Raw genomic sequence first — 24,470 nt, 5'->3', positions numbered from 1 at the left:
TTTTATTTTGTTTATTTGATAGAGAGATTCTCTCTGGGAATCTCCCTGGGGAATCCTGGGTTCATGCCCCAGCTGCCCCTGTCCAATCTTGCTCCTCCCCTGCTTCCCCAGGATGGCTCAGCCTCGGGGCTGAGCTGGAAGATGGACAAGATGGACAAGACGGTGCGCTGGGGTGGCGGAGGCTGGAAGTGGAAAGGAGAGCTGCCGGCTGGGAGGGGCCTGGGGGGCTTACCTGTATGTGACCTTGTTTGTGGTTCCCTCCCTGAGCTTCATTGTCCTCATCTGTGACACGGAACTAATGGGTCACCTCCCCGGTGGGGTCGCAGGAAGGGTTAAGTAAGGTCGCTCATACAATGACCAGCGCTTTGCATAGTAATGGACCAGGGTCGGAAGTCCCAGGAAAGGTGAGGAAGCCTGCCAGAGAGCACAAGAAAAGAAAATTCTATACGAGCTTCCTCCTCGTCCTCCTCCAGACCCCTACAGCCCCTGCACTTTCCATCATTGTCTTGTCACTGTCAAGGTGTCTCTCCCACCAGCCTGAGGGCTTCTGGAGGGCAGGTGGTGACTGTCATCATCCCAACCCCAGGCACATGGGTGCTCGGCGGCCAGGACGCCAGTGAAGCAGTACCTAGCATGTCCAGCAGGTGGCAGCAGTTCCCAACCTCAGGGATTAGGTGCGCAAGGGGCCCTTGCCCAACCCTTCCAGCTTGCGGGATGGAAGCCCCAAACTGTCCCCAGGGGCTTTGGGCCCTCCCAAACGCCCAGATTTTCCCTCAATGCTCCTTTATAGGAACACAGCTTATTCGCATGTGCTAACATCTCTCATTCCACAAACCCACTTTCTGTGCCGGCCTTGGGAAATATACTAGAAGTGACCTGGTTCCTTCCCTGTAGATGTCCCCATCCAATGAGGGGACAGACACCTAACACAGACCACAGCCTCACAGGACAAGAAGTGCTACAATCAGGATAAATACAGGTCTTTGCGGGACCACACAGGAGCCCGGCCCTCATTGCTGGGCAGTCAGGGATGAATTCCTGGAGGAGGTGATGTCTGGGGACAGAGTGAAAGTCAAGGGCCAGGTGCCTGGAGAGGAGGCAGGAAACAGGGAGGAGTGTCCCAGCCATGGGGACCTAAGGCAAGTGCAGATTCCTAAAAGGAGCGTGTTGTGTGGGTATCGGGTATCACGGCTGCGTCAAGGGAAGGTGGCCTCCAAGAGGTGACACAGGGCTGGACCACAAAGGAACTAGAAATCTCTACTGGGGTATCAGGATCCTCTCCCTGGGGGCGATAGGGAGACCTCACTGCCCTGAACAAGTAGAGCGCAGAATGCCACAGAGAAGCCCTTTTGACTAAGGTGGGGACAAGGCTTCACAGGGCATTGGTCAGGACAGACTATCCACCGATTACACACCTTAAAGCATGTTCTGGGGCACCTGGAGGGTTCAGTCTGTTAAGCGTCCTACTCTTGATCTCAGCTCAAGTCTTGATCTCAGAGTCGTGAGTTCAAGCCCCACATTGGGCTCCACACTGAGCGTGGAGCCTACTTAAAAAGAAAAAAAGAATGGGATCGAAGTGATGTGTGTTACGGGGACTGCCCTGTCCCCACAGGGAACAAGCCCTGCTCTCTCCCCCTGTCCTTGTTCACACTGTTGGCCCAGAAGGCCTTTCCCCCCGTTCTCCACCCGGCCACCTCCTACTCATCCCTTAAGCCCCACCTCTGGGAAGTGGCCCCTGATCCCAGGGAGTTGGCCGCTCCAGGGCCCATGTCATCTTGTGCAACAGGTTTTTTTGTTGTTGTTGTTTTTAATTATTTATTTTATTACTTTACTTATTATTTTATTTATTTCTTATGTATTTATTTTAGTAATAAATACGTAAGCACCTACTATATGCTTAGTGCATTCCATTCCAATGTCAGCCCTTGTTTCTTATTCCAATCTTACACACACACACACACAGATGCATACACACCCGGGACTGTGGCCCCCCAACTTCATCTCCACCCCAAGCCAGACTACTCCTGCCTCCTTAGTCTCCAGCTGGCGTGGTACATGAACTCCTCACTGACCATCTGCATGTCTCCCCAGCTATCTGGGCGGGCACTTGAAATGCTCACGGGTGGGGGTCTGGACTCCTCCCCTGTCCCCCTGGGTCTGCTCCTCCTCCCGGAGCCAGCTCTGCCCTTACCTGCACGTGCCCAGTTATCAGCACCTGTTGCGTCTAGTTCATAATCTTTCACACTGTTTTAATGTCTTTTTTCGGATTTTATTTTTTTTAAGTAATCTCGGCTTCCAACGTGCAGCTCGAACTCACAACCCCAAGATCAAGACCAAGAGTCACAGGGCGCCTGGGTGGCTCAGTGGGTTAAGCCGCTGCCTTTGGCTCAGGTTATGATCCCAGGGTCCTGGGATCGAGTCCCACATTGGGCTCTCTCTTCAGCGGAGAGCCTGCTTCTCTCTCTCTCTCTCTGCCTGCCTCTCTGTCTACTTATGATCTCTCTCTGTAAAATAAATAAATAAAATCTTAAAAAAAAAAAAAAGATCAAGAGTCACATGTCCAGGGCGCCTGGGTGACTCAGTCCTTTAAGCATCCAACTCCTGATTTTGACTCACGACATGATCTTGGGGTCATGAGATCAAGCCCCACATCGGGCTCTGGATTTAGAGGGGTATATCTACTTGAGGATTCTCTCCCTCTCTCTCTGCCCCTCCCCCAGCCCTCTCCTCTTCTCTCTTCGGGTAAATAAATAAATCTTTAAAAAAAAAGAAAAAAGAAAAGTCGGGACACCTGGGTGGCTCAGTGGGTTGAGCCTCTGCCTTCAGCTTGGGTCGTGATCTCAGGGTCCTGGGATCGAGCCCCGCATCGGGCTCTCTGCTCAGTGGGGAGCCTGCTTTCTCCTCTCTCTCTGCCTGCTGCTCTGCCTACTTGTGATGTCTCTCTCTCTCTCTCTCTGTCAAATAAATAAATAAAATCTTAAAAAAAAAAAAAAGTCACGTGCTCTATGGACTGAGCCAGCCAGGCTCCCCTAATCGTTTTAATGTCTTACAACAAACATTCTTTACATAATTGAAATACAGTATAATAATATTAAATATGTCTCTTGAATGGCTTTGACCATTCCCTCCAGGCTGCCAGGTCAAGGTCTCTCTCCTAGACACCACTTCCAGGCTGTCCTCCACGCTGTCCTCTTCTCACGCTCCGAGAACTTCCTCGGCAGGCTGCTTTCAGCCCTGACTATTCCATGAAATCCAGACCACATGGGCAATGGGCTACTTGCCCTCCCCATTGCGGTGTCTGATGGGCAACTCAAAATTAAGAGAGCCAAACCCCAAAACCTGATCTACTCCCACACCAGACCTACCCCTCCTCTAGTTCTTCCCCACCTTTGTGAGCAGTAACACCGTCTTTCCAGGTATTGAGGTCAAAGCTAGACTCCGCTCACCCTGGATTTCTCTCTTTCCTTCAATTGGCTCTACCTTTAAAATGTATGCAGGGGGCGCCTGGGTGGCTCAGTGGGTTAAAGCCTCTGCCTTCGGCTCAGGTCATGATCTCAGGGTCCTGGGATCAAGCCCCACATCGGGCTCTCTGCTCAGTGGGGAGCCTGCTTCCTCTCTCTCTCTCTCTGCCTGCCTCTCTACCTGCTTGTGATCTCTCCCTCTCTGTCAAATAAATAAATAAAACCTTAAAAAAAAAATGCATGCAGAATACGACCACCTGTCACCACCATCACTGCCGCTGCTTCCTCCCCAAAGCCCTTCACGATCTACAGATGTAGATTTAAGACCGTTCAATTGATGATTTTTGACATTATGACGGTGCGAAAGTGAGATGCCTTCAGTAGAAACCATATCCTGAATTCCGAATCTGGATCTCTTCCCAGGCTGGCAATACGAGGCACGATCCTCTCTCGTGATGCTGGGTCGTGGCACCAGCAGCAATCACGAGAGTGAGGGGGACCCCTGTGCTGCCAGCCATCCACGCACCCAGACAGCCATTCTGCTTCTCACCCGCTGGCCAGCGTTCAGCACATCACTTCATTATAACCTAAGCTCTGTGCTGGACGATTCTGGCCAACTGCAGGCTAGTGTAAGTGTTCTCAGCACATTCACGGACAGCTCGGCTCAGCGCTGGTGCTCGGTCGCTTAGGCGTTACGACGTGCATTTTCCACTTAGGATATTTTCAATTCACGGTGGGTTTGTCGGGATGTAACCCCCACTGTAAGTGGAGGAAGACCTGATTTCTCCACCCAGCAAACAGGGCGATTCTGTTAAAGTCCCAGATGGATCTTGGCTCGGCTCACATCCCCTTATCCGTGTCTGTGGCTTGCATCCCAGTCAGAGTAAAAGCCGAAAGAAGAGGTCTGGACCTCAACTCCTTTAAGGTCTTCCTTACCCGCTAGGCTCCAGGCATCCACGCCTCCTTGCTGTTTCTCCGACAGGCGAGGCGAGCTCCCTGCTCAGGGTTTGCGCTTGATGTTGCCTCTTCCCAGAATGCTCTCCCCCCAGAGACCTACATGACTCACTCTCTCCCCTCCTTCAGATGTTTGCTCAAATGCCACCTTCTCATGGCGCCTGGCTGGACCAGTTGGTGGGGTGTACGGCTCTTGATCTCTAGGTTGTGAATTCAAGCCCCACGTTGGGAATAGAGATTCCTTAAAAAACAAAACAAACAGACAAACAAAACACACACACACACACACACACACACACACACACACACACCAAAACCTTAAAAAAAGAATGCTACCTTTTCAGCAAAGCCTCCTGGACTATCAAATTGCAAATTGAAAACCCCTGCGTGCCTGGCAGGCTCAGGGGGTTGAGTGCTGAGTCTTGATTTTTTTTTTTTTAAGATTTTATTTATTTATTTGACACAGAGAGAGATGATCATAAGCAGGCAGAGAGGCAGGCCGAGAGAGAGAGGGGGAAGCATGCTCCCTTCTGAGCAGAGTGCCCGATGCGGGGCTCAATCCCAGGACCCTGAGATCATGACCTGAGCTGAAGGCAGAGGCTTAATCCACTGAGCCACCCAGGTGCCCGCTGACTCTTGATTTTGGCTCAGGTCATGATCTCAGGGTCCTGGGATCGAGTCCCGCATCAGGCTCCCTGCTCACTGGGGAGTCCGCTCCAGGATTGTCTCTCTCCCTCCCTCTACTCTCCCCCCTGCTCCCATGTTCTCTCTCTCTCTCTCTCAAATAAATAAATAGATACTTAAAAATAAAATAAAATGAAATGAGAAACCCACCTCAAACCCCACACCCCCTTCCTCCCGACTTTGTCTTCCCCATAGCATGTTTTCCCGAGCAAGGATGCTATTTACTATCTCTTTCCTCTCCTAGATGTGGACTCCACGAGGGCAAGGACTTTTGTCTCTCTTGCTTTCTGCCGGTCTCCAACATCTAGAATAGGCAGTGCACAGTAGATGCTCAGTTAACTTTTTTTTTTTTTTTTTAAGTGGGCTCTGCTGGGCACGGAGCCCCACGCAGGGCTTGAACTCACCACCCTGAGATTAAGACCGGAGCTGAGATCAAGAGTTGGAAGCTTAACCAACCGAGCCCCCCGGGTGCCCTAGCTCCGCTGATTTTTGACTCCCCCTACTCATTTGACTCATGGAAGTCTGACCCTTGATTCCTTCTTCCTTGTCTGCACAAGGAGGAAAGTTCAAAAAAAAAAGTTCAACATTCAAGGAAGGCCTCATTCAAGGGCTTCATCTTTTACCCATGCAGAGCCGTGGCCCACAGCAAGGTCTGAGGTTCTGCAAACACTCCTGGCCTGACCCCAGTGTCTGGGCACACTCCTTCTGTCTTCCTGCTGCAATCCCCGCCTCCAGGAAGCCACCCCAAATCCCTCAACTACTGAAACCGTGTCTGTCTGTCCTACTAGATTACATCTTAAGTGCAAAACAGCGGCTCGAGCACGGTTTCCTCAGTCATGTTTGCGAACTGAATGAAGGCTTGAATGAGGGTAAAACCGCTAACACAAGAGGGGAGTGAAGCGTACACATCCAGTCTTTAGTCATTGTTCATGCTACCTTTAATATGGACATTAGTAAGCGATGCTTGGTGTGACCCTGGGGCCCTGTGAGGTCATGAGCTGTGTCTCCCCCTCCTGCCCAGACACTGGGCTCTGGGGGTGCACCCATGACCCACCCCACCATTTGCCCTGCACACAGGAAAGCACTCTGGACCACCACGGGTTCCCTGTAACAAGTCCCTCCAGCAGGTGAATCCTGGTTTTGCATCACCAGTGCTTACTCTGTGGGATGCTCAAGGTTGAGGTCTGGACAGCTGGGAAGGGCGTGGCTGCCTCTGATGCCAGGCCGCATCTAAGCGAGTCAGTCTCTGGCCGGATTTCCAGGGAAGGAAAGATGGCTGGAACAGTGTCTCTAGCCTGTCTACCAGCCAGCAAACCTGTGCCCACAGTCTGGGAGAAGCGCCAAGCTCAGACACACTGGGCAGCGGGAGGCTGGCCCAGCTCCAGAATGACACCTTGGCAGCCCTGGGGAAAGGAACAGGGAGTGCTTGGCTTGAGGTCAAGAGGGTCCGGGCCAGGGCACAGAGGGGACAGCTGGGGGAGGGGGGGTGTTATATGGCTGCTATATAACAAGCTGCTGGCAGGGATTAGGAAAGGAGCATCTGTTCCTGACTAGCCCCCACCCACCGCCCCTCTACACACGGCTAAGATCTTTCCATTAGTGCTACGGTGAGCTGGGCCCCAGGCTGAGCGGCCCCCAGCCGTGGAGAGACACAGGATCTCAGGCCTGGGGCTGGGACTCAGGGTTGGGGCTGCAGGGAAAGGGGTTACAAGAACCGGCGTTAGCTTAGACCTCCCTTCCTCAAGGAGGGGCCCTGCATCCTGCTGGGAGTGGAAGCTAAAGGAAAAAGGTGGTCACCCAGCATCACCAGGGATCGGAGAAATCCCGGGGAAAGAGGGGCCAGAGCCTGAGTCGGGACGAGGTGTTGGGGGGAAAGCGAGAAGGGTGGGGGGCTCAGCGGATGAAACTTTGGAGCAGGGTTTTGGGGGCGAGTGCCAGAGGTTCCAAGGAAATCGAGGGGGTTCCGACCTCCAGCAAACCCCCAGGGATGCGAGGAGCTCTGGGGGCGAAGATCCAGGGTCCAGAACGAGGGCGGAGCTGCTGGGCGGCTGAGCGCAGAGAGGGAGCGGGGGCTCCGGGGGCCCCATGCCTGGCAGGGATCACGCGGCGTGGGGAACTCGGGGGCACGGGGCGCACGGGGTCTCCCGGCTCCGACCCCGCTGCGGGCGCCGGGAGCCGCCGGGGCGGGGCGGGGCCGGGGGCGGCGGCTGGGCGGGGCCGGGCTGGGGGCTGGGCCGGGGTCCCGGGGGCCGGGGCGGGGCCGCGCTGGCGCTGCGCAGCCGCGGGGCGGCCGCCGCGCATGCGGGGCTCACACGGCTGCAGCCGGCGCCGCTGCCACTCCCGGGAGCATGAAGGACCGAACCCAGGAGCTCCGCACGGTGAGTCCGGCCCCGGCGCGCCGCCGCTCGCCGCCCGCGCCCCGCGCCCGGCGCGCCGGCCGCTCCCCTCGTGGCCTCGGCGGCCACCCGGCGACAACCCCCTGCGTCCCCGGCCGGGCGGGAGGGCGCGGCGCGGAGCCCGGGACCCCGACCCCCCTCCGGGTCCCGCCCCTCGGACCCACTGGCGGCCACGGGCTCGCGTGAGCTCGGCGCCGTGGGCCCGCGGGCTGGCGGCCGCAGCCCCGGGTCCCGGATAAACTTTCCCGCGCCCCCTTGTTTTGGGGGGTCGGAGGGCTATTACCGGATATCCGCGGCGGGACGGAAGGCTGACCTCGCCCGCGGCCCGCGGAGCTGGTCGCGTCTCTGTCTCCCCCCCCCCCCGTAGTGCCGCATCACTGACCCTCCTGTCCCCCCGCACAGGTGGGGGCAGAGGGCGGGACCGCAGTGGCAAGGGGCCGGGGGCGGTCCCCTGCCCAGAGCCCAGCGGCGGGGCGCGCCGCGGAAACCGGGCCGCCGGGTGGGGCCGGGCCCCTCGGGCGGGCGCTGTCCCGCGGGGCGCCCCGCCGCCTCCGTCACCTGTAGCTCCCATCACCTGTGGCTCCCCACCCCCGTCGCGCTCGGGGGTAGGTGCCCGCCCCGGTCCCTGAGGGGTCGGATTCGCCCCCGGTCCACCTCGCTGGCTTCCCGGCAGCCCCGGCCCGCGGCGTTTTGAGATCTTCCGGGGTTCCCTGGTCTGAGTCCAGCCTGAACCTATTTTTCCACCTGTGTCTGGGCCCCCGGGGTGTGGCTCCTGGGGCGGGGTTTGGGGGAAGTAAGAGGATGCGCAAAGGCTCTGACCAGACAGAGCCCACCCCTGACTGAGACCCCTGCCGCCTGCTCCTCACTCACCCCTTCCCCCTCACCCCTGTCTCCCCTGGACTCTGACATTTATGAGGACGTTCTCACCTCTGCCCCCTTACAGATGGCAAGCCTGGGGGCATGTGGGGGCATTGAAGGAAATGAAGCCTGCCTGTGGGGAAGGGGGCATCAGGACTTTAGACCAAGCTGACTCTTGTCGGATCCCCTAGCTGACCACCATGCTGGCTGGCAGGTGCCCTGTCCACAGTGCTGATCTGGGGTGGGGGTGGGGCAGCTAGCTCACTGGCTCCTCTGAGCCCTCCCTCTGCTACCCAACTCGGAGCCAGAGACCGAGGTCCTCATATGGAAAGTTTCAAGTGTACTTTGGGTTTTTGAGCCCCTGGCTTGACCTGTCTGTCCAGAAGCTCGCTGCATTTGTGCCCCATCTCTTCCATTGTACCACTCTTGTCTCCTAGGCAGCTGGAGCTGGGACCTGTACTCTCCTGCCTCCATCTCCCCCCTTGCTCTGGCTCAGACCCCCCCCCCCAACCCTCCCAACAGACCTTTTATTCCTGGCCAAATGCCCAACTCCCAGGGTAAACCTCAGGAGGTTTCAAAGGAAGAAGATGGTCCCTCATGTTATATATGATGTCTAAACACTTCCCCCGCCAGCCCTTGCGGTTGCCCTCAAGCTTCCTGTGCTGTGTTGAGTCAGAAAGAATGTTATCTCGGCGATGAGTGGCTTTGCGGTGGGTGCACTGGCTGATGTTCGGGCGCCTGGTGGGTCAGACGGGAGTGTATGTGGGGACCAAGTGGTCAGGGGAACACAGTCCTTTACATGTGACAGGCTGTCCGGCGTATCAGCGGTCCCCTCTCCTAAAGGGGAAACTGAGGCATAAGAGAGCAAATGGCACGCCTGGTAGCTCAAAAGGGACAGTAGAAAGGGGTTTTGTCCCAAAGACAGTCAGACTTAGGCCTGGCTGGGACTGGAGGCCCATGCGCGGGGCACGGGTTGTAGGGAGCTTGAACCCAGGACTGTTGCTCTGGGGTGTGTCTCCGCGACTCCCTCACCCCCATCCCCACACATATATACATAAACAGTAGCCTTGGGGCTCCCTTAGATGGTGAGGCCTGGCTTCTTCTCTAGACCCCACCCCGCAGGCATTCAGAGCCAGTGAAGGCTGCTGTCCTCATTGGCAGTTGGTCCTGCCCCCTGGGGGTTTCCGGCAGCCCCCAGGAGCCCACACAGGGTGGGGTCCTAGGCAAGTGGGGGGGGGGGACCTCTCATTCCCACAAGTCTCCCTCTGGGCCTTGGGTTCCCACCTGTGAAAGGAGAGATAAGAAAACCTAGAGCCCAGTGTCTCAAGGCAAGGGGTGGTCCCCCGAGTCTGACTCCATATTTAAGAGAGACCTTGAACCCCAGGAGTCAGAATCCCCAGGAACCGAGAGGCCGGCGTACAGGCTGGGCTGGACAGAGGTGGTGCTCGGGCCGGTGACTTGCAGCCCCGCCAGCCTCCCTCCCGCCTCCCCCTCCTCCTTCCACATCCAACGCCACCACATTTGGAAGGAAAGCAAAGGGAGCTTATTTATAAAAGTCACACTTGGGGAAGGAGCTGGCGCATTTCCTCAGCGCTCTGCAGGCCGGGCACAGCCCTCCAGCCGTCGCCAGCAGCCTCTCCTCACGCAGCTTATCCTGCGGTTGTGCACACGGAGCGAAGGGATCATCGGGGGCCCTCAGAGATCAGAAGGGCCACCCCGGGGTCTCAGAGGGGCAAGGACTAGCCCAGGGTCACAGAACCAGAGAGACTTAGGGCAAGATGCCCCCCACCGGGCAGCCCTACCTGGCATGCTGCTGCCTCCTTCCCCCCTATTCGGAGGCCTTCCTGGTTTTCTTTCTGCGATCTGGGAGCTCACCCACCCTTCCCGGGGTCCAGGAGGGGGTTTACCTTCGTGCTGAGCCCCATGCAGGACCTGGGGCCTGCCGCGGGAGCCAGAGGGCAGAGAGGAGGGAGCGCGGGGGCCGCCAGACCCCGGAAGAAGGGAACCTAGGGTGGCCCAGAGGGAGTTGGATAGAACTGGGGGGAGGGATCCACGTGAGTAAAGGCAGAGAGGCTGGAATGCCCATCCAGGAGAGGATGGGGGGTGGTCTGATGCCTGCTCACGGCGGTGGGGGGGGCGCAGGCCTGGGTGGGGAAGCCCACCCGTTCCCGCGTTCTCTCTCGCTGAGAGAAAAGAGACTGGGGGTCCTGGGCAACACCAGGCAGGTTCTTGCCTTAATCCCTCTTGCCCGTTTCACCCTACAGTGCACCTGGCCCGACCAGCCTTGCAGCGTGGAAGACTAGGGATGAAGAGTAGGCTTCTTCCCTCGGGTTTCCCAGAAGAAACAGTGGGTTTCTCTTCCAGAAGAAACCTGGGGTGCAGCCAGAATGATCTTCAGGGATGATCTAGTCTTTCCTCTTTCGCAGATAGGAAAAGTGAGGTCTGGAAGGGGCCAGGGGTTTATCGAAGGTCCTATGGTGTGTTGTGGTTTGGGGCAGGAGGGTAGTGCGGGGCGGAAGCCGGCTCCTGTCCAGGTGGAGGCTGCCTCCTGCAGCTGCCCCGGGGCCCCCGCTCAGGGGCAAGGATCTGGAGGTGAAAGGCAGACACCAGGTGGGGAGGGGGCGGAGGGATCAGATGGGGGTGGGGGGAGCCCCTCTTTCCTGGAGACCCGGTTTGGCCTCACATGCCCCTGACTCAGCGCTGGGTCTCTCTGCTCTAGTGGTATTGACTTCGTCCGTCATCAAAAACAAGAAGGGGAAAAAAACGAGCCCTCGAGGCAGACAGCAGCCAACTCCTGCTCCAGAGGAATGAATCAACACAGGGGCTGGCCTCCGGACATCCATCCCCAGGGACGGGCCTGGAGGCTGCTGGCCTCCAGCCTCTTAGAGGAATCACACTTCTGTTTCCAGGAAGGTATCCCGGAATCCTGGGCCTCCGCCAGCAGAGACCACCAGGGCTGTCTGGCCTCCTCTGGAAGTGCAGGGCTTCTGGCCAGGGCGGCCTTCATCCTGGATGGCTTGTCCCAGAGGCCTCACGAGGCCAGAGCCTATCAGAGAGGAGAAAGATCAGACCACTGGTTCTCAACCCCAGGGTGGGGGGCTTTTTAAAAACTTAGCCTTACCAGCCCCAAACCCCTAAATTCTGATTCCGTCTCTCTGGGTAGAATCTTGGAAGCTGGGTTTTGGGTTTTGGGGTTTTTTTTTAAGCCTTCCAAGGGATCATGGTGCTGGACCAGGGTTAAGACCCAGTGAAAAGGACACCGCAACAAGTCAAATGTTGGATGGATAGGAGAGGAAGAGGAAGAAAGTAGATGTACCTGGTTTCTGATTTGGGGGGACCCTTGGGAATGGGGGGTTTCAGAGGAGGAGCTCAGGAGAATGAGGCAGAACCTAGTTTGGGCCAGATGGCTGGTAGGTTGCTCAGATGATGACAGGCTAGGTTTGTCCTGAAGATGCTTGCCGCCCCACCAGGTCCACCTGCCACCTCAAGTCCCCAGTCCAGGCCAGCCCTCTTTCTGGTGCTGTGACTGTCACTCACAGAGGGCTAGCAGGTTTTTAAGGGAGCTGGGCTCCTCAGGATTCTAAACCATCTGGGTGCTCCCTTGGTGTGTGTCAGTGATGCCCGCCCTGACCACCCCCAGGACACGAGGACATGCCAGCCCAGTTCCTACTTCGCTTTGGGTCCAAGTGTGTCTGGGCTTGGGGCTTGTCATTTATTTAGATTCCAGTGAAACTTGGCTGGGATCTTAGTTAATCTGGGCGATGTCTCTAGAAAGGTGCCACAGGGCTCCGGCTTAGATACGGACGAGGTTGCAGGGAGCCCCAGAGTCATGAGCCATCAGATTCTCACCTACTGGAACAAGGATCAGAACAAATGAAGACATTAAGCAAAAAAAGTCCTTCCCTTGAGCCTAAAATCCAACCAAGTAGACAGGGGTGGGTAAGGGCTTGGGGCTTTTCTGGCCAGGAAGTGCTGTATGATCACTTATACTGATCTCTGGTTGCATTAATGAAGGTAGACCACGTAAAAAGAGGGAGGGGATGGGTCAGCTCTTTGGTACCGCTTAGACCACCATCAACAACAGATTGAGTTTATATCATGTACCGCAGAAGAAGAGAGAGGCTGAACCAAACAAGTCTGGGGCAGGGGTTGCAACTTAATTTAGGGTCCCAGGAGGGATGTGAGGGGAAGGGAATGGTCAGCTTGAGGAGGAGAACCCAGGGAAGGTGTGGATGCTGCCGTCAGATCTCTGGCAAGTCCAGCCAAGGGAAAGGGCACCAACAGGTTCTTCATGGCTTAGGGCCACAAGAAAGGGACAGTTGGGGCAGCCCAAGGTAGGCAGAGCTGCCTGGGGAAGTCTCGTGAGCTCACCATCACAGGAGGTATGCAAGCTGAGGCCAAGGTGGCTTTTCATTGCGTGGCTGTGGTTCCAGTCGAGATGTGAACAGTGTGTGGGGAACCAGAGGAGCGAGATACTGACCTGGGGGAGGCTTCTGGAAGGAGGTGGCATGGAAGGATGGCAGGAGTGTCTGCTCCGTGGAATCAGCATTCCAGGCGGAGGGAATTGCACTGGGGCGGGGAAGACAGCGGGTAGGTTGTGGAGGCAGGGAGGTGGTTTAGGTGGGGTGTACCAGGGTCTGGTTTCAGGCTGCGCCAGCGAGGTGGCGAGGGGCAGTGGGTACAAAGTCCTGTGGAGGAGGAAGCTCCAGGACGTGGTAAGGAAGGGGTCCCCACGGAGAATCCCCTCCAGGTTTTGCTTGGAGTCACCACTGCTGTGACCCGGGCTGCGAATTCAGGCCCTCAGTCCTCCGAGTGGCTTTGGGGCCAATCCGAGTGCCATCTTCGGGGAGTAGCCCAGTCTGGGAGCCCCAGTCAGGCCCTGGCCCCTGGTGTCGCCTTCCTCAGCTCTGCCCTTATGGCCTGGGAGTCGGGCGGAGAGTGTGAGCGGCCTTCCTGCCAACCTTGTGTGGGAGAAACTCCCCGACTCCAGCTGCCAGATTTCTGGGGAGGCCCAGGAGTGGGCAGGTCGGAGCTGCTGGATGCTGGAGAAGATCCATCCTTGTTTGACGGACGGGCGGGCAAGCCGGGGCCCAGGCCGAGCAGCGGCCCAGATCCCAGGGGTCTCTGGAAACTCTGATACCCTTGTCTTTGGCCCTCGCTGGTCATTACTGTTCTTGGGAGAGGTCCTGGAACGTTCTCCTTCTGTCCTGTCCTGTCCATCCCTCTGCTTCTCTAGATGCCAGGAAAGACAGACAGGGCAGGCCGCTGAAGGGCAGGAGTTCTGGGGCCACCTCCCAACCTAGCAGGCTGCCCCGGAGGGGGACCTGGGCTCCTCCAGACTGCACTCTGCCTCGGTTTCCCTAAGGAGTGCTCCTCTAGCTTAGGTCCTGCTCCTGGCAGGGTTCAAAAGTGTGGAAACGGCTTCTAGATTCTCTTTGTCTATAGGTGGGCTTGGCTGGGGGGAGGGGGCCACCTGGTAGCAGCCACAGGCACTTGTGGGAGCAAGGATTTATTTTAGCTGCTGGGGGAGGAGGTGTGATCTCCTGATGAGGGGGCCTGTGAGAGCCGCCTCTGCCTCCGTAAAGCTCCCAGCCAACCCCTCTGCTGTCTGGTCCCTCTCTGGGGGGGCAGTGGGACCCCAGGAGCCCCAGGGGCCCAGCCCTTTACGGAACATGCGGTGCCTTCCCACCTTCCTCAACCTGCTGTCCCTGCGGCCAGGCGTCCCTGTCCCCACCGCACACAGGAGCAAACAGACTCAGAGGGCACGTCCCTCAGCCAGTCCCTGTCTGTGCTGGGCGCAGAACCTGGGTCCCTCCGCAGCAGGCCAGCTGGGCCCAGCCTCCGGGTCCACCAGCTTCCCCATCCCTCAACCGCTGCCTGGTCCTTGACCTGGACCCTGACACAAGAGAGACCAAGGTGAAGGCCAGTGCTGAGCCTGCTCGCACCTCCTCCCATGGGTGCCGGGACCTGAAGGGCTGTGATCAAGCCCGATAACCCCAGCGCGAGGGGGCCCCTGGCCTTGGCCGTGGAGAGGGACTTGCCCTGGCCAGCAGAGCGGGCTGCCCCTGGCGATTCGGAGGCGTGTAAGGCGGACAGGGGCGAGCGCGGCCGGCACACTGGGAGTCACAGGTGTAATTACTCAGCCCCATTGTGGGTGGCTTTTGTCCGGCCGCTCCCAGGGTGGCGGGGTGGGACCTAGGGCAGGCCCCCAGCCAAGCGACATGACTGGCCTCTCGGGCTGGGGGGGCCCAGCTCTGGGCCTGAAGGGAAGGAGCATGGAGGTCCGATGTCACGCGCGGCGGGGAGAGCTGGGTTCCCAGGCCTGCTTCAGGCACTGTGGGACGGCGCCGCAGTCTGAGCCCGCCTGCCTTCTCCGAGGCAGGTATGGATGGCCTGGCACCCAGGCTGCCCACGCCTGGACTGCCCCCCCCACCCCCCACCCCCTGCCAGAAAGGAGCTTGGGAACTTTGGGCTCCATCCTACTTAAAACCACTGGGGAAGGGGGGGGTGCACCTGGGTGGCTCAGTGGGTTAAGCCTCTGCCTTCAGCTCAGGTCATGATCTCAGGGTCCTGGGATCGCGTCCCGCGTCGGGCTCTCTGCTCAGCGGGGAGCCTGCTTCCTCCTCTCTCTCTGCCTGCTTCTCTGCCTACTTGTGATATGTCAGATAAATAAATAAAATCTTTTAAAAAAAACCCAACCTGTCGGGACTAGGAAGTAGAGAAGGCCAGCTTCTAGGCAGCGTGTCCCAGGCAAGGTCCGTGAGTTGGGGCCGCTGGCCAGGGGGCCAAGCGTTTCCAGCTGCCCCCTAGGGTGAGGGCCCCGGTTCTGTGGGAAAGGGGCAAGCAGCTGGGCAGGGGAAGGAGTCCTTGGCCTAGAGGTAGAGACTGGGCCCTGTCACCAACTTGACAGGCAGGGCCTCTGTCCTTACGCTGGGGCCTCAGGGGTCCTCCAGGTCTCACTGTGGCTGGGAGCAGGGGCACAGCCAGACCTTGTCCCTGCCAAGAGAACAGAGCACAGAGGGCGGCAGTCAGGGCCCCGGAGCCGAGCCCGCCAGCCTCCTGCATATGATGCCGGGCAGTTTGCAGTCCCAGGCCCGGCGGGACCCCGTGGGGCCGCCGCCGTTCCACTCACGTGCGCACACCCCGCACAGGCCAAGGACAGCGATGATGACGACGATGTCACTGTCACAGTGGACCGGGACGGCTTCATGGATGAGTTCTTCGAACAGGTGGGAGCCAGCACACCCCACGCCCTCGAGTACACCGGGAGACCTTGAAGGCGGGGCGGGGGGGGACACCCACGTCACACCCCCCACCCCCACCCGAAGCCTGGTCCAGCCCCTCTGAACCTGACCGCCAGCCTCAGTCTGGTCCAGCCCCGGGGCCCACGAGCGCCCTCCCCGGTCTCCTCCTGACCGAGGCCCCGGCGCACAGGTGGAGGAGATCCGAGGCTTCATCGACAAGATCTCGGAGAACGTGGAGGAGGTGAAGCGGAAGCACAGCGCCATCCTGGCCTCCCCCAACCCCGACGAGAGTGAGTGTGAGGGACCCAGGCAGCGGGGGGGCTGGGGGGCCGGGAGGGGGTGGCGTCCTGCCGGGGAGGGGCTCCTGGATCCCCAGCACCCGCACTGCTGGGCCTGCCCGGCGCGGCGCGGAGGGCCCCGTGGAAAGCTCCAGGGAACGCAGCTGGCCCGGGGCAGGGGTCAGTGCCCAGTATCCCCCGCTGGCCCCGGGTCTCCACCCAGGCTGGCATGGGTGGACTGACCTTGGGCCAGGTAAGCTGGGTCAGGGGGTGCTGCCCGGCTCAAAAGGAAGCCTCTCTGCCCAGCCCCTCCCCTTCGCAAGCCTCCCGGGGGAGCAGATGGCCGCGCCGAGCCTCAGCGCCGTGGGAGGGCGAGCCGGCCAAGCGGGAGGAGCTTCCGGAAGGAGCTAGCAGCCCTGGCACCTGGCCACTGGTACCCCGGAGCCGGGCCTTCCCAGGGCTCCAGGAAGTCACCTTCCTCCTGCACACAGGGAGCCTCTGTGTGTCTGCATTGTACTCTGTCCCCAGACATGCCCCCCAACCCTCCTGTCGCTGTTCCTGGCGAGGTATTGGTGACTGCCTAGCCCTGTGCCGGGCTGACAGCACGCAGGTCCCAGGTGCCTTCCCCGCGGCCCTGGGGAGGCAGTGACAGTGCGGGCGCGCAGGCCTGTGACCTGAGCCGGTGTGCTCTGCTCCTGCCGGCTGGCCTCCTTCCCACCCCCCCTCCAGCCCAGGGGGCCCCAAGAATGCAAGGGGGAGGGTCCCGGCCCTGGATGGCCCACAGGAAGCCCTTAGGGCTGGGTTTGTGTGTGGCCTCCTGCTGCGTCTCCCTATCCCTGACCCCTCGGCCCCCCCTGCAGGCATCCTCAAGCCCCCAGAAGAAATCTCTCCGCAGCCCCCAGAGTGCACTGGAACTGGAGGCCAGGGCCAAGCCGAGCTGGCCCAGGCCCTTAGAAAGCGATATGAGTCTGCTGGGAGCCGGGAGCCTGCCCCAGGAATGGGTGGGAAGGAGACGGGGCCCCTCCAAGCCAGGGCCCGAGTTCAGTGTGGCCGTCGCGCGCTGCCCCTCTCCCCAGAGACTTGTCTCAGGTAGCAACGTGTGACGTCATACGTCTTCACACACGCGTGTGTGAGTCTGGGTGTGTCCCCGTGTGGGTCCCTCCTGCTGAGGGCCGGAAGGGGGCTGACAACCGGTGCAGAGTGCTGCAAAGAGCTGCGGCCCTCCCCTGCTGGTGGACAGGCCGAGCGTGGGGCCACAGAGACGCCAGTTCCTTCCTCTTGTCGCACCTTCTGCACAAGGTGTCCCCACGTCAGTCAGTAGCAACCGGCTCGGAACTGCCACTGTGAGCCAAGCAGTCAGGACTGGCCGGGGGTCACTGATGAGGGCAGGGGGCTCCCCGGTAAGGCTTCCAGACCAGAGGGAGCAGTTTCCGGGGAAGGACAGCAGCGAGGGGGCGGCTTTCCCCGGGCCGAGGCCTGCTCTGCCTTCCCTGGGGGCTGCCATCTGGGCTGGGCTGTTTTGGGTCTGAGCAAAAGAGGCAGAGACATCAGAGCAGCTGATAACCAAGTTTCCTTTGTTTGTAAGAAAGAGGCGCCTCCTCCACTCCCTGAAGTCCCCTACCTCACGACCTACTTAGGAGGTACCCCCCAACCGATCAACTGCTGTAAATGCTCCTCCCCCGCCCCCAGGAGGGGCCCAGCCCCAGAGGAAACTAAGGCTCCCCCAGGAGCTCCGTGGTTTCTCCAGGAAGTCCGAGTCCCGGGGTTGCCTGGAGGCTGGGGGCGCTGTCACCAACACCCCAGAGGGAAGCAGCCACCTGGCCCCACTCGGCCAGCCTGCCACTTGCGGGGGGTGGAGCAAGCTGGGAACCCCCAGGGCTTCTGCCAGCTTTAGAGAGAGGTTCCAGTCGGAGCAAGGGCCAGAAACACTAGGCTGTGGCCTTCCCCCAGCGTCACTGTCACAGGACTGGCCACCTGCTGCCCCAGGGCTAACCATGTGCCAGGGGGCTGGCCTCTCTGAGCCTCTCTCCGCCAGCTCCGTCCAGGCCTGGTGCCTCGTGCCCCCAGCCGCCCATTGGGCATCCAGCGCTTGCTCTCCTCTGAGCTCAGCACCTGGGAAAGGGCACCCAGTAGAAGGTCTGCCCCACCTAGGGGGCTCCGTTGACGGGGGCTTGCTTCAGCCTCCCCGGCCCCTGGCTCTGTCCCCCTACTGGCTGGACATCTGGCCCCCCTGGCCCCCCAGAGCTACCAGGTAACTCTAGGTGAGCCCGCAGCGCCCCCCCCCCCTTTCGACTCAGGCAAGCATCAAGTCAGTGTTCCCCAGCGCCAACTCCAGCATCGCCAGCTGCTCCACAATTATTTCTGCCTTAAATTTAGACCCATCTGTTATCTGCAGGGGGTGGCAGAGCCAGTGAAGGAGGAGGGGAGGCTCCTTGGAAGGCAGCACGGAGGGGGTGAGGCTGCAGCTGGCGTGGTCCCGGCCCAGCAGCAGAGGGGCAGGCAGAGCCTTAGCCGGGGCCAGGGGGGAGACCCGGGACCCAGGGTCTGCCCGGAGCCCCGCGACGGAGCCCCCTGTGCCAGGGGCTGAGCCTGACTGTCAGGCAGCAGTGGGGGCGCCCCGGGGCATCTACCCTCTGCCCCTTCCACCTCCCCAGAGACGAAGGAGGAGCTGGAGGAGCTCATGTCCGACATAAAGAAGACCGCAAACAAAGTTCGCTCCAAGTTAAAGAGTGAGTCCGGGCTCCACCCGGGCCCTGGCTGGAGGTGGGGGGGCGCACCGGGCCCACTCCCTCTGCGTCCCATGGGTCTCCCCAGCTTGGAGCGGGCCGTTGGGTCTCGCTTTCCTTCATGAGGGTGCACTGCTACCTGGTAAGGCTTGTTTGCACCGGGCTTCACTCTGGGAATGTCCCCACTTAAGCTAAAGAGGGTTCAAGGTATGGCCAGCACCGCGTTTGTGGGAGTGCAGAGGTGCACGGGCGCAGGGACCAAGGGCCTGCAGCTTGGGGCCACCAGGTCCTCCCCGGCTGGCCCTTCCTTCCTGAGCAGAAGGCAGGGTGGGCCTGAGCTGCCAGACCTAGTGCGTGGTAGGCACACACATACACGCTCGCGCACACACACACACACACACAGCTTGCAGTGTGCCTGAGGCCTCACGGGTGTGCATATGTGCACACGCCGAAACCCGCAGTGCGCCCGGATGGGCCCCTGGCGACCCTTCCCCAGTGTCTGGTGCGTCCTGTTCCTCTGCTTCCCGTGACCACCGCCCCCACGCCCAGTCCACACTAGACCCTCCCCAGGGGAGGTCTGGAGCAGATCCTGGGTGTGTGGGTCCAAGAGGGAGAAGACAGTGGCGAGGCGGACAGGTCGTGGCTCAGCGTCCCCCCACCCCCACCCCGTCCGCCCAGGCATCGAGCAGAGCATCGAGCAGGAGGAAGGCCTCAACCGCTCATCCGCGGACCTGAGGATCCGAAAGACACAGGTGCTGCTGGGGGTGTCCGGGGTGGGCTGGTGGGCTCTGGACGCCCTGGGGCTCTGTGGAGCTGGGCCTGACACCTGCATTCCCACGTCACGCCCTAGCACTCCACGCTGTCCCGCAAGTTTGTGGAGGTCATGTCTGAGTACAACGCCACGCAGTCTGACTACCGTGAGCGCTGCAAGGGGCGCATCCAGAGGCAGCTGGAGATCAGTGAGCTCGCGGGGTGGGGTGGGGGGCAGGGCTGGGGCCGAACCCTGCGGGTGTGCAGGGCTCAGTGCGATCCCTGCTTGCAGCCGGCCGGACCACGACCAGCGAGGAGCTGGAGGACATGCTGGAGAGTGGAAACCCAGCCATCTTTGCTTCCGGGGTGAGTGTGAGCCACCCACCGCCACCGCCAGCCCACCGCACCCCGGCAGGGACCCCTGGTGTGTGTGCCCAAGCTGGGCCTGGGCTGTCTGTGGACACAGCCACCTTGAGAGGCCAGTTTCAGGGATGGCAGAGTCCCAGAGGAAAAGGGCCCGGACTGAGGCCACACGGATCTTAGTGGCACAGGTAGAATGAAGACCACCGTCTCCTGGTTCCTCAGTCCAGGGAAGTGGGTCCCCTTCCTTGCTTCTCTGGTTTGCCCCTGGCAAGAGGCTCCTTCCACTGTCCTCAGGGCCTTGTTCCTCCTCCTGGGAGACATCGTGCCCTTGGCCGTCTCTACATTTAAGTGACACTTGAGCAAAGGGCTTCCCGAAGGAGGCGGCCTGCAGAGTGGAAGGCAGCTAGGGGCTGTGGGTTCCAGGAGAGAAGGGAGGAGTAGTTGCCTTCTGGGAGGCTGACTGGAGGGCGGGGGCAGGGGGAGGGAGAAAGGAGGTTCAAGGCCTGGGTCCTCGGGGGCTGTCACCTTGGCCTCCCTACAAGGCTGCTGAGCAGTGACTCTGTGGTGGGCACAGGGGGCTTCACGTTAACACTGAGACGTCCGTCCCAGAGAGATCCAGTAACAGCTAATAGGAACCGAGCGGGAAGTGGTGGAGCGCTGTGGCTGGGAGGGAGCAGTCACGGTCCCCCATCCCTGCTGCTGTTCTGGCCGAGGCCCCCTGCCCTGCCCGAGGCCCTCCGCGGCAGGTTCCCAGGTCACAGCCCACTGCTCCCACCCTCTAGATCATCATGGACTCCAGCATCTCAAAGCAGGCCCTGAGCGAGATTGAGACACGGCACAGTGAGATCATCAAGCTGGAGAACAGCATCCGGGAGCTGCACGACATGTTCATGGACATGGCCATGCTTGTGGAGAGCCAGGTGAGAGCCCGGGCCCGGGGCCCTCGGCCCGCCAGCCCCCAGCAGCCCCCAGGGCTGCACTAACCCCCACCCTTTCTGCCTGACACGCTGCCCTGCCCGGGAGGGACCGAGTCTCCAGGTAACTCACCCACCCCCACTGTTGAAACCACCTCTGGGGCTGGGCCTACCTGAAGGACCCTTGTCCTTTGCATGGCTCTGCTTGGCCCACCAGGCCCCGCATGGCCCCGCATGGGCCCCCACCCAGCCTTGTCCAACTCACCAGCCGTTTGTCTCGGAGGCACAGTTGACGGCTGCCTTCTCGGGAGCCGGAAGTACAGCAGCGACTAGGACAGCGGGGTCGGGGTGGGGGGGCGCTGCTTCCTGGAGCTAATGTCTGTGGGGTAGGAGGGCAGCAGAAGGGAGTGACGAATGGAATGTTCTCTGGTTGTGCCGGGTGTTCAGGAGAGGTTAGCAGGAGGCAGTGAAGATAAAGCGGGGCTTCTCCAACTCGAAAACGCCCAGGAATCACTTGGAGGAGCTTGGAGGTTTCCTAGTCCCCATTCCCAGAGATTGGTAGGTTGGAGGGTGGCCGGAGAATTTGCATTTCTAACAGGCTCGAGGCTGTTGGTACTAGTCCCAGGGCCACACTTAAGGTAACACCGTAACGTCCCTGCGGTGGCTGCTTTGGATGGGGGTGGTCAGGGAAGGCCTCTCTGAGGTGGTGGCCTTTGAGCTTGGAAGACTTCCCGGGTGAGAAGAGCGGGACCAGCAGAGCCCAGTCCCGAGACTGGCAAGAGCCAGGCTCACTGAGGAGGTCGTGCGGCTGGAGCTCGGGGGGTAGTGAAGGTGAGGCAAACGGGGTGCTGGCCTTCTGGATTTCCCGAAGTGTGGGTGTGGTGTGAGCCGAGTCAGGAAGCGGGAGGCCACCAGGAGGCTGCTGGGGCGGAGACCATGGCGACACCAGCAGGACACCGGCAGGGGCAGTGGACTCGGAGAGCGCGGCCGCTTGTCACGGCACCGCTGATGGTAGTCTCGGGCAGCATCCTGGTGGGAGCGGCCTTGGGGGGCTGCTGGGACCAGATTACGGGGCCCAGGAGGGCTAGGGGCGTAGGCAGGGATCCTTGGATGTTGAAGACCGAAGTCAGCCGGAGCGCAGTGGAACCTGCATGTCTGCGAGGAGGGAGCGGGACCCTGTCCCAGTACCCGCTGCCGCCCCTGCCTCCCCTGCCTCTCCCGGCCCCGGCTGAGCACCCTCTGCATGGTCTGCACCCCTTTGGCTGGAACTGCATGGCCCAGCCCCTCCCCGGGAGCCTGGCCTGAGGGGCACAGGTGACAGGCTGCACCCCATCCTTCTCACGCCCCCACTTTTCTTTCTCTGACCTCAGGGTGCTTCCCCAGAGCCCTGCCCTGAGGGGGGCCGGCTAGAGCTCACGGGCGCCGGCCCTGCAGGGAGAGATGATCGACAGGATTGAGTACAACGTGGAACATTCGGTGGACTACGTGGAGAGGGCCGTGTCTGACACCAAGAAGGCCGTCAAGTACCAGAGCAAGGCGCGCCGGGTCAGTAGCCCCCTCTGCCCCTCGGAGCCCTGGGGACCACCGCGGAGCCCTCCCCACTCTGCCTTGACCCCATCTCTGGGCTCTGACCGGACCCTGACCCCGAGGCCTTCAGCTCCCCACAGCCACTGCCTCCCTGGGTACATTCCAGGCGGCACCTTCCCCAGTTCCAATTCTGATCCTTGTCCCCGGGCCCCCCGTCCTCAGCCCCCCTTCAGGGACCCCTCTCCCTGGGTGCCCTGGCCCCGAGCCTCCCCTGAGTCTGAGGCTGCCCCTTCCCGCCCGCCCCGTGCAGAAGAAGATCATGATCATCATCTGCTGCGTGGTCCTGGGCATCGTCATCGCCTCCACCTTCGGAGGCATCTTCGGGTAGAAGCCACCCCACCCGCCGCTCCGCTCGGGACGGTCTGTCTGCCCTCGGGAGGCCCGCTGGCTGCCGCCGCCTTCTGGCTCGGAGCCCCTTCCTTCCCACCCGGTACCGCTCCTTTCTCGGCCGTAGGGCCCTCCGTACCCCCGCCCTGAGCCGTCGTGTGCATGATCTCTGTGACCGTGTGTGTCTGTACCGAGGAGCCAGTGGGTGGGGGCAGGTCCGCAGGGAACAGACTCCGGCCCTGGCCCAGGCCGCCTCACCCCTCCTGGGTCAAGCTGCCCAGGGTAGCCATGCTCCCCTTCCCGTGCCGCCCGCAGTCCCAGTCCAGCCCAGGGTCTGCCCTCTCCTGGGACCAGGGTGCTCGGTGGACCCCCAACCTTGCCTCCTCCTCAACGGCCCATCCGCCCTGACCTCTGTTCTCTCCAGCTGTCCCCCAAAGCCGAGCCCTCTGAGGGGTGGGGGCCAGCTGGCCACATGGTGCTGCTTTTCAGGTCAGGGGAGGGGTGGCCCTGAGAGACAGCCCAGCTCTAAGCCTCTAACAGCTCATCACTGCCAGGGAGGCTCAGGGTGTCGTGGCCAGGTGGCTTCTGGCTCGTCAAGACCAGGCTCCCTCCCCGGCCTAGGGGCAGAGGCCAGCAGGTCTTGGCTGCCTCTTCCTCCCTTCCCACATTCCTACAGCCCCAGGAACAACCCCTCCGGGCTGTGCCTGACCCCAGGTAACATTCTAGAGAGGTCGTCCGGTGCCTGGTTTCCAGCACCCTTCGAGCTCGGGAGGCAGATGGGGCCCGCCGGGCCTCTGCCCTGGCCGGAGCCCACACCCTGCGCCAGCCACCGTCCCCGGCCGGCCTGTCAGGTTCTCAAGCCATCGTGTGTTGCATGTTTGGGACGGGGGTCCCTGCTCTCTTGTGCCCTGGAAAGTCAGACGTCACCTCAGGCTACAGTCACGTCCTGCCCTTGCTGTCCCCCCCACGGACATGCCACGTGGGTGTCTGGCGTCTGGGATGCAGGACTCGGCCGCCAGCCAGGGAGGCGGACCGCCCTCCTCCCCGTCTCGGGGCTTCTCCAGTCAGAATCGTGCCCCCACCCGAGAGCCCGCCCCCTCGCTGATTGGCTGGGAGTGTGCCTGCGAGTGCATGCGGCAGGGGGCGGGGCCGCGGCCGGGCCCCGCCTCCCCTCAGCTCTGCTCCTGCCCAGTGACTGTGACCACCGTCCGTGTTGCCTTCTTGAACAGCGACTTCCCTCCCCTCCTTCACCCCCTCACCAAAGGTCTTGGTACAACCAGCTGCCCATTTTGTGAAATTTTTATGTAGAATAAACATTTGTATCTGTACCCTGCCTCTGCTCTGGATTTGTCGCTGTCCCGGTCTTGGAAGTTCTTCGGGCTCCGCGTGCAGAGCATGGACAGGAAGGAGGGACCCGGGCAGAGGATCCCCCGTCCTCCCTCCCCTTCAGCCTCCAGATCCTCGGGCCCCTCCGCCCCAGCCTGAACGTCTCCACTCCTGCTGGAAGCCTGATGCCCGCACTCTGTACTGCGGGCCCAGAGCTCTCCCCTCCCCTGATTTTCCCAGAAGTCACAAGCAACCCAGAGCAAGACTTGCCTGCCCTCTGACCACTGGAAATCGGACAGGAGACAGGCCCCAAAGGCAACCACGTGCTGGGCCAGTCAGCAGTTGGTGCAGCTCAAGGCCAAGGTCAGCCCAGGCCATAGGCTGGATGATGCCTTTAACCGAGGGGCAGCCAGAAGCTGGGCGATGGCCTCAGGTCAGCGGGTCCCGCAGATCCGCTCATCCGGCCCTTCGTCCCCTCATCGGCCTGTGCTGGATCGGTAAGCGGCCTGAGATGGAGTCCTGTGTTCCCTGTACGCTTCCAAGTTCTTCAAGCCTCATTTGGACCCGGGGCATCAGGCAGTAGCCCTGACCAGTGGAGGAAC

General features: G+C 60.8%; 1 protein-coding gene across 2 annotated transcripts; it reads left to right on the top strand.

Moving 5' to 3' along the window:
- The first annotated feature begins 7,365 nt into the window (after positions 1-7,365).
- STX1A (syntaxin 1A) lies at positions 7,366-24,398 on the top strand. 2 transcript variants are annotated; one of them, XR_009349216.1, is made up of 10 exons: positions 7,366-7,477; positions 15,505-15,582; positions 15,788-15,887; positions 18,530-18,604; positions 19,280-19,353; positions 19,452-19,560; positions 19,644-19,717; positions 20,497-20,634; positions 21,999-22,173; positions 22,466-24,398. XR_009349216.1 is itself a non-coding variant. In XM_059154693.1 (10 exons), the coding sequence occupies exons 1-10, from the start codon at positions 7,448-7,450 to the stop codon at positions 22,541-22,543; spliced, it is 867 nt and encodes a 288-aa protein (XP_059010676.1). In that variant the 5' UTR covers positions 7,366-7,447; the 3' UTR covers positions 22,544-24,398. The 2 variants fall into 2 exon arrangements, 1 of the variants encoding a protein (XP_059010676.1); XM_059154693.1 differs by having other exon boundaries at positions 22,063-22,173.
- Positions 24,399-24,470: the final 72 nt, after the last annotated feature.

This window comes from Mustela lutreola, chromosome 17, assembly GCF_030435805.1.
Source record: "Mustela lutreola isolate mMusLut2 chromosome 17, mMusLut2.pri, whole genome shotgun sequence".
Lineage (NCBI taxonomy): Eukaryota > Metazoa > Chordata > Mammalia > Carnivora > Mustelidae > Mustela > Mustela lutreola.
The sequence above is the reverse complement of the archived record's forward strand: the minus strand, read 5'-3'. Positions and strand labels throughout refer to the sequence as shown.

Bases quoted from the DNA above. Each gene is read 5' to 3' on its own strand.
- STX1A (XM_059154693.1), top strand. From the start codon at position 7,448: ATGAAGGACCGAACCCAGGAGCTCCGCACG. The intron at 15,888-18,529 runs GTGAGTGTGAGG...CCACCTCCCCAG, and splicing joins CTCCCCCAACCCCGACGAGA to AGACGAAGGAGGAGCTGGAG. The intron at 19,561-19,643 runs GTGAGCTCGCGG...CCCTGCTTGCAG, and splicing joins CCAGAGGCAGCTGGAGATCA to CCGGCCGGACCACGACCAGC.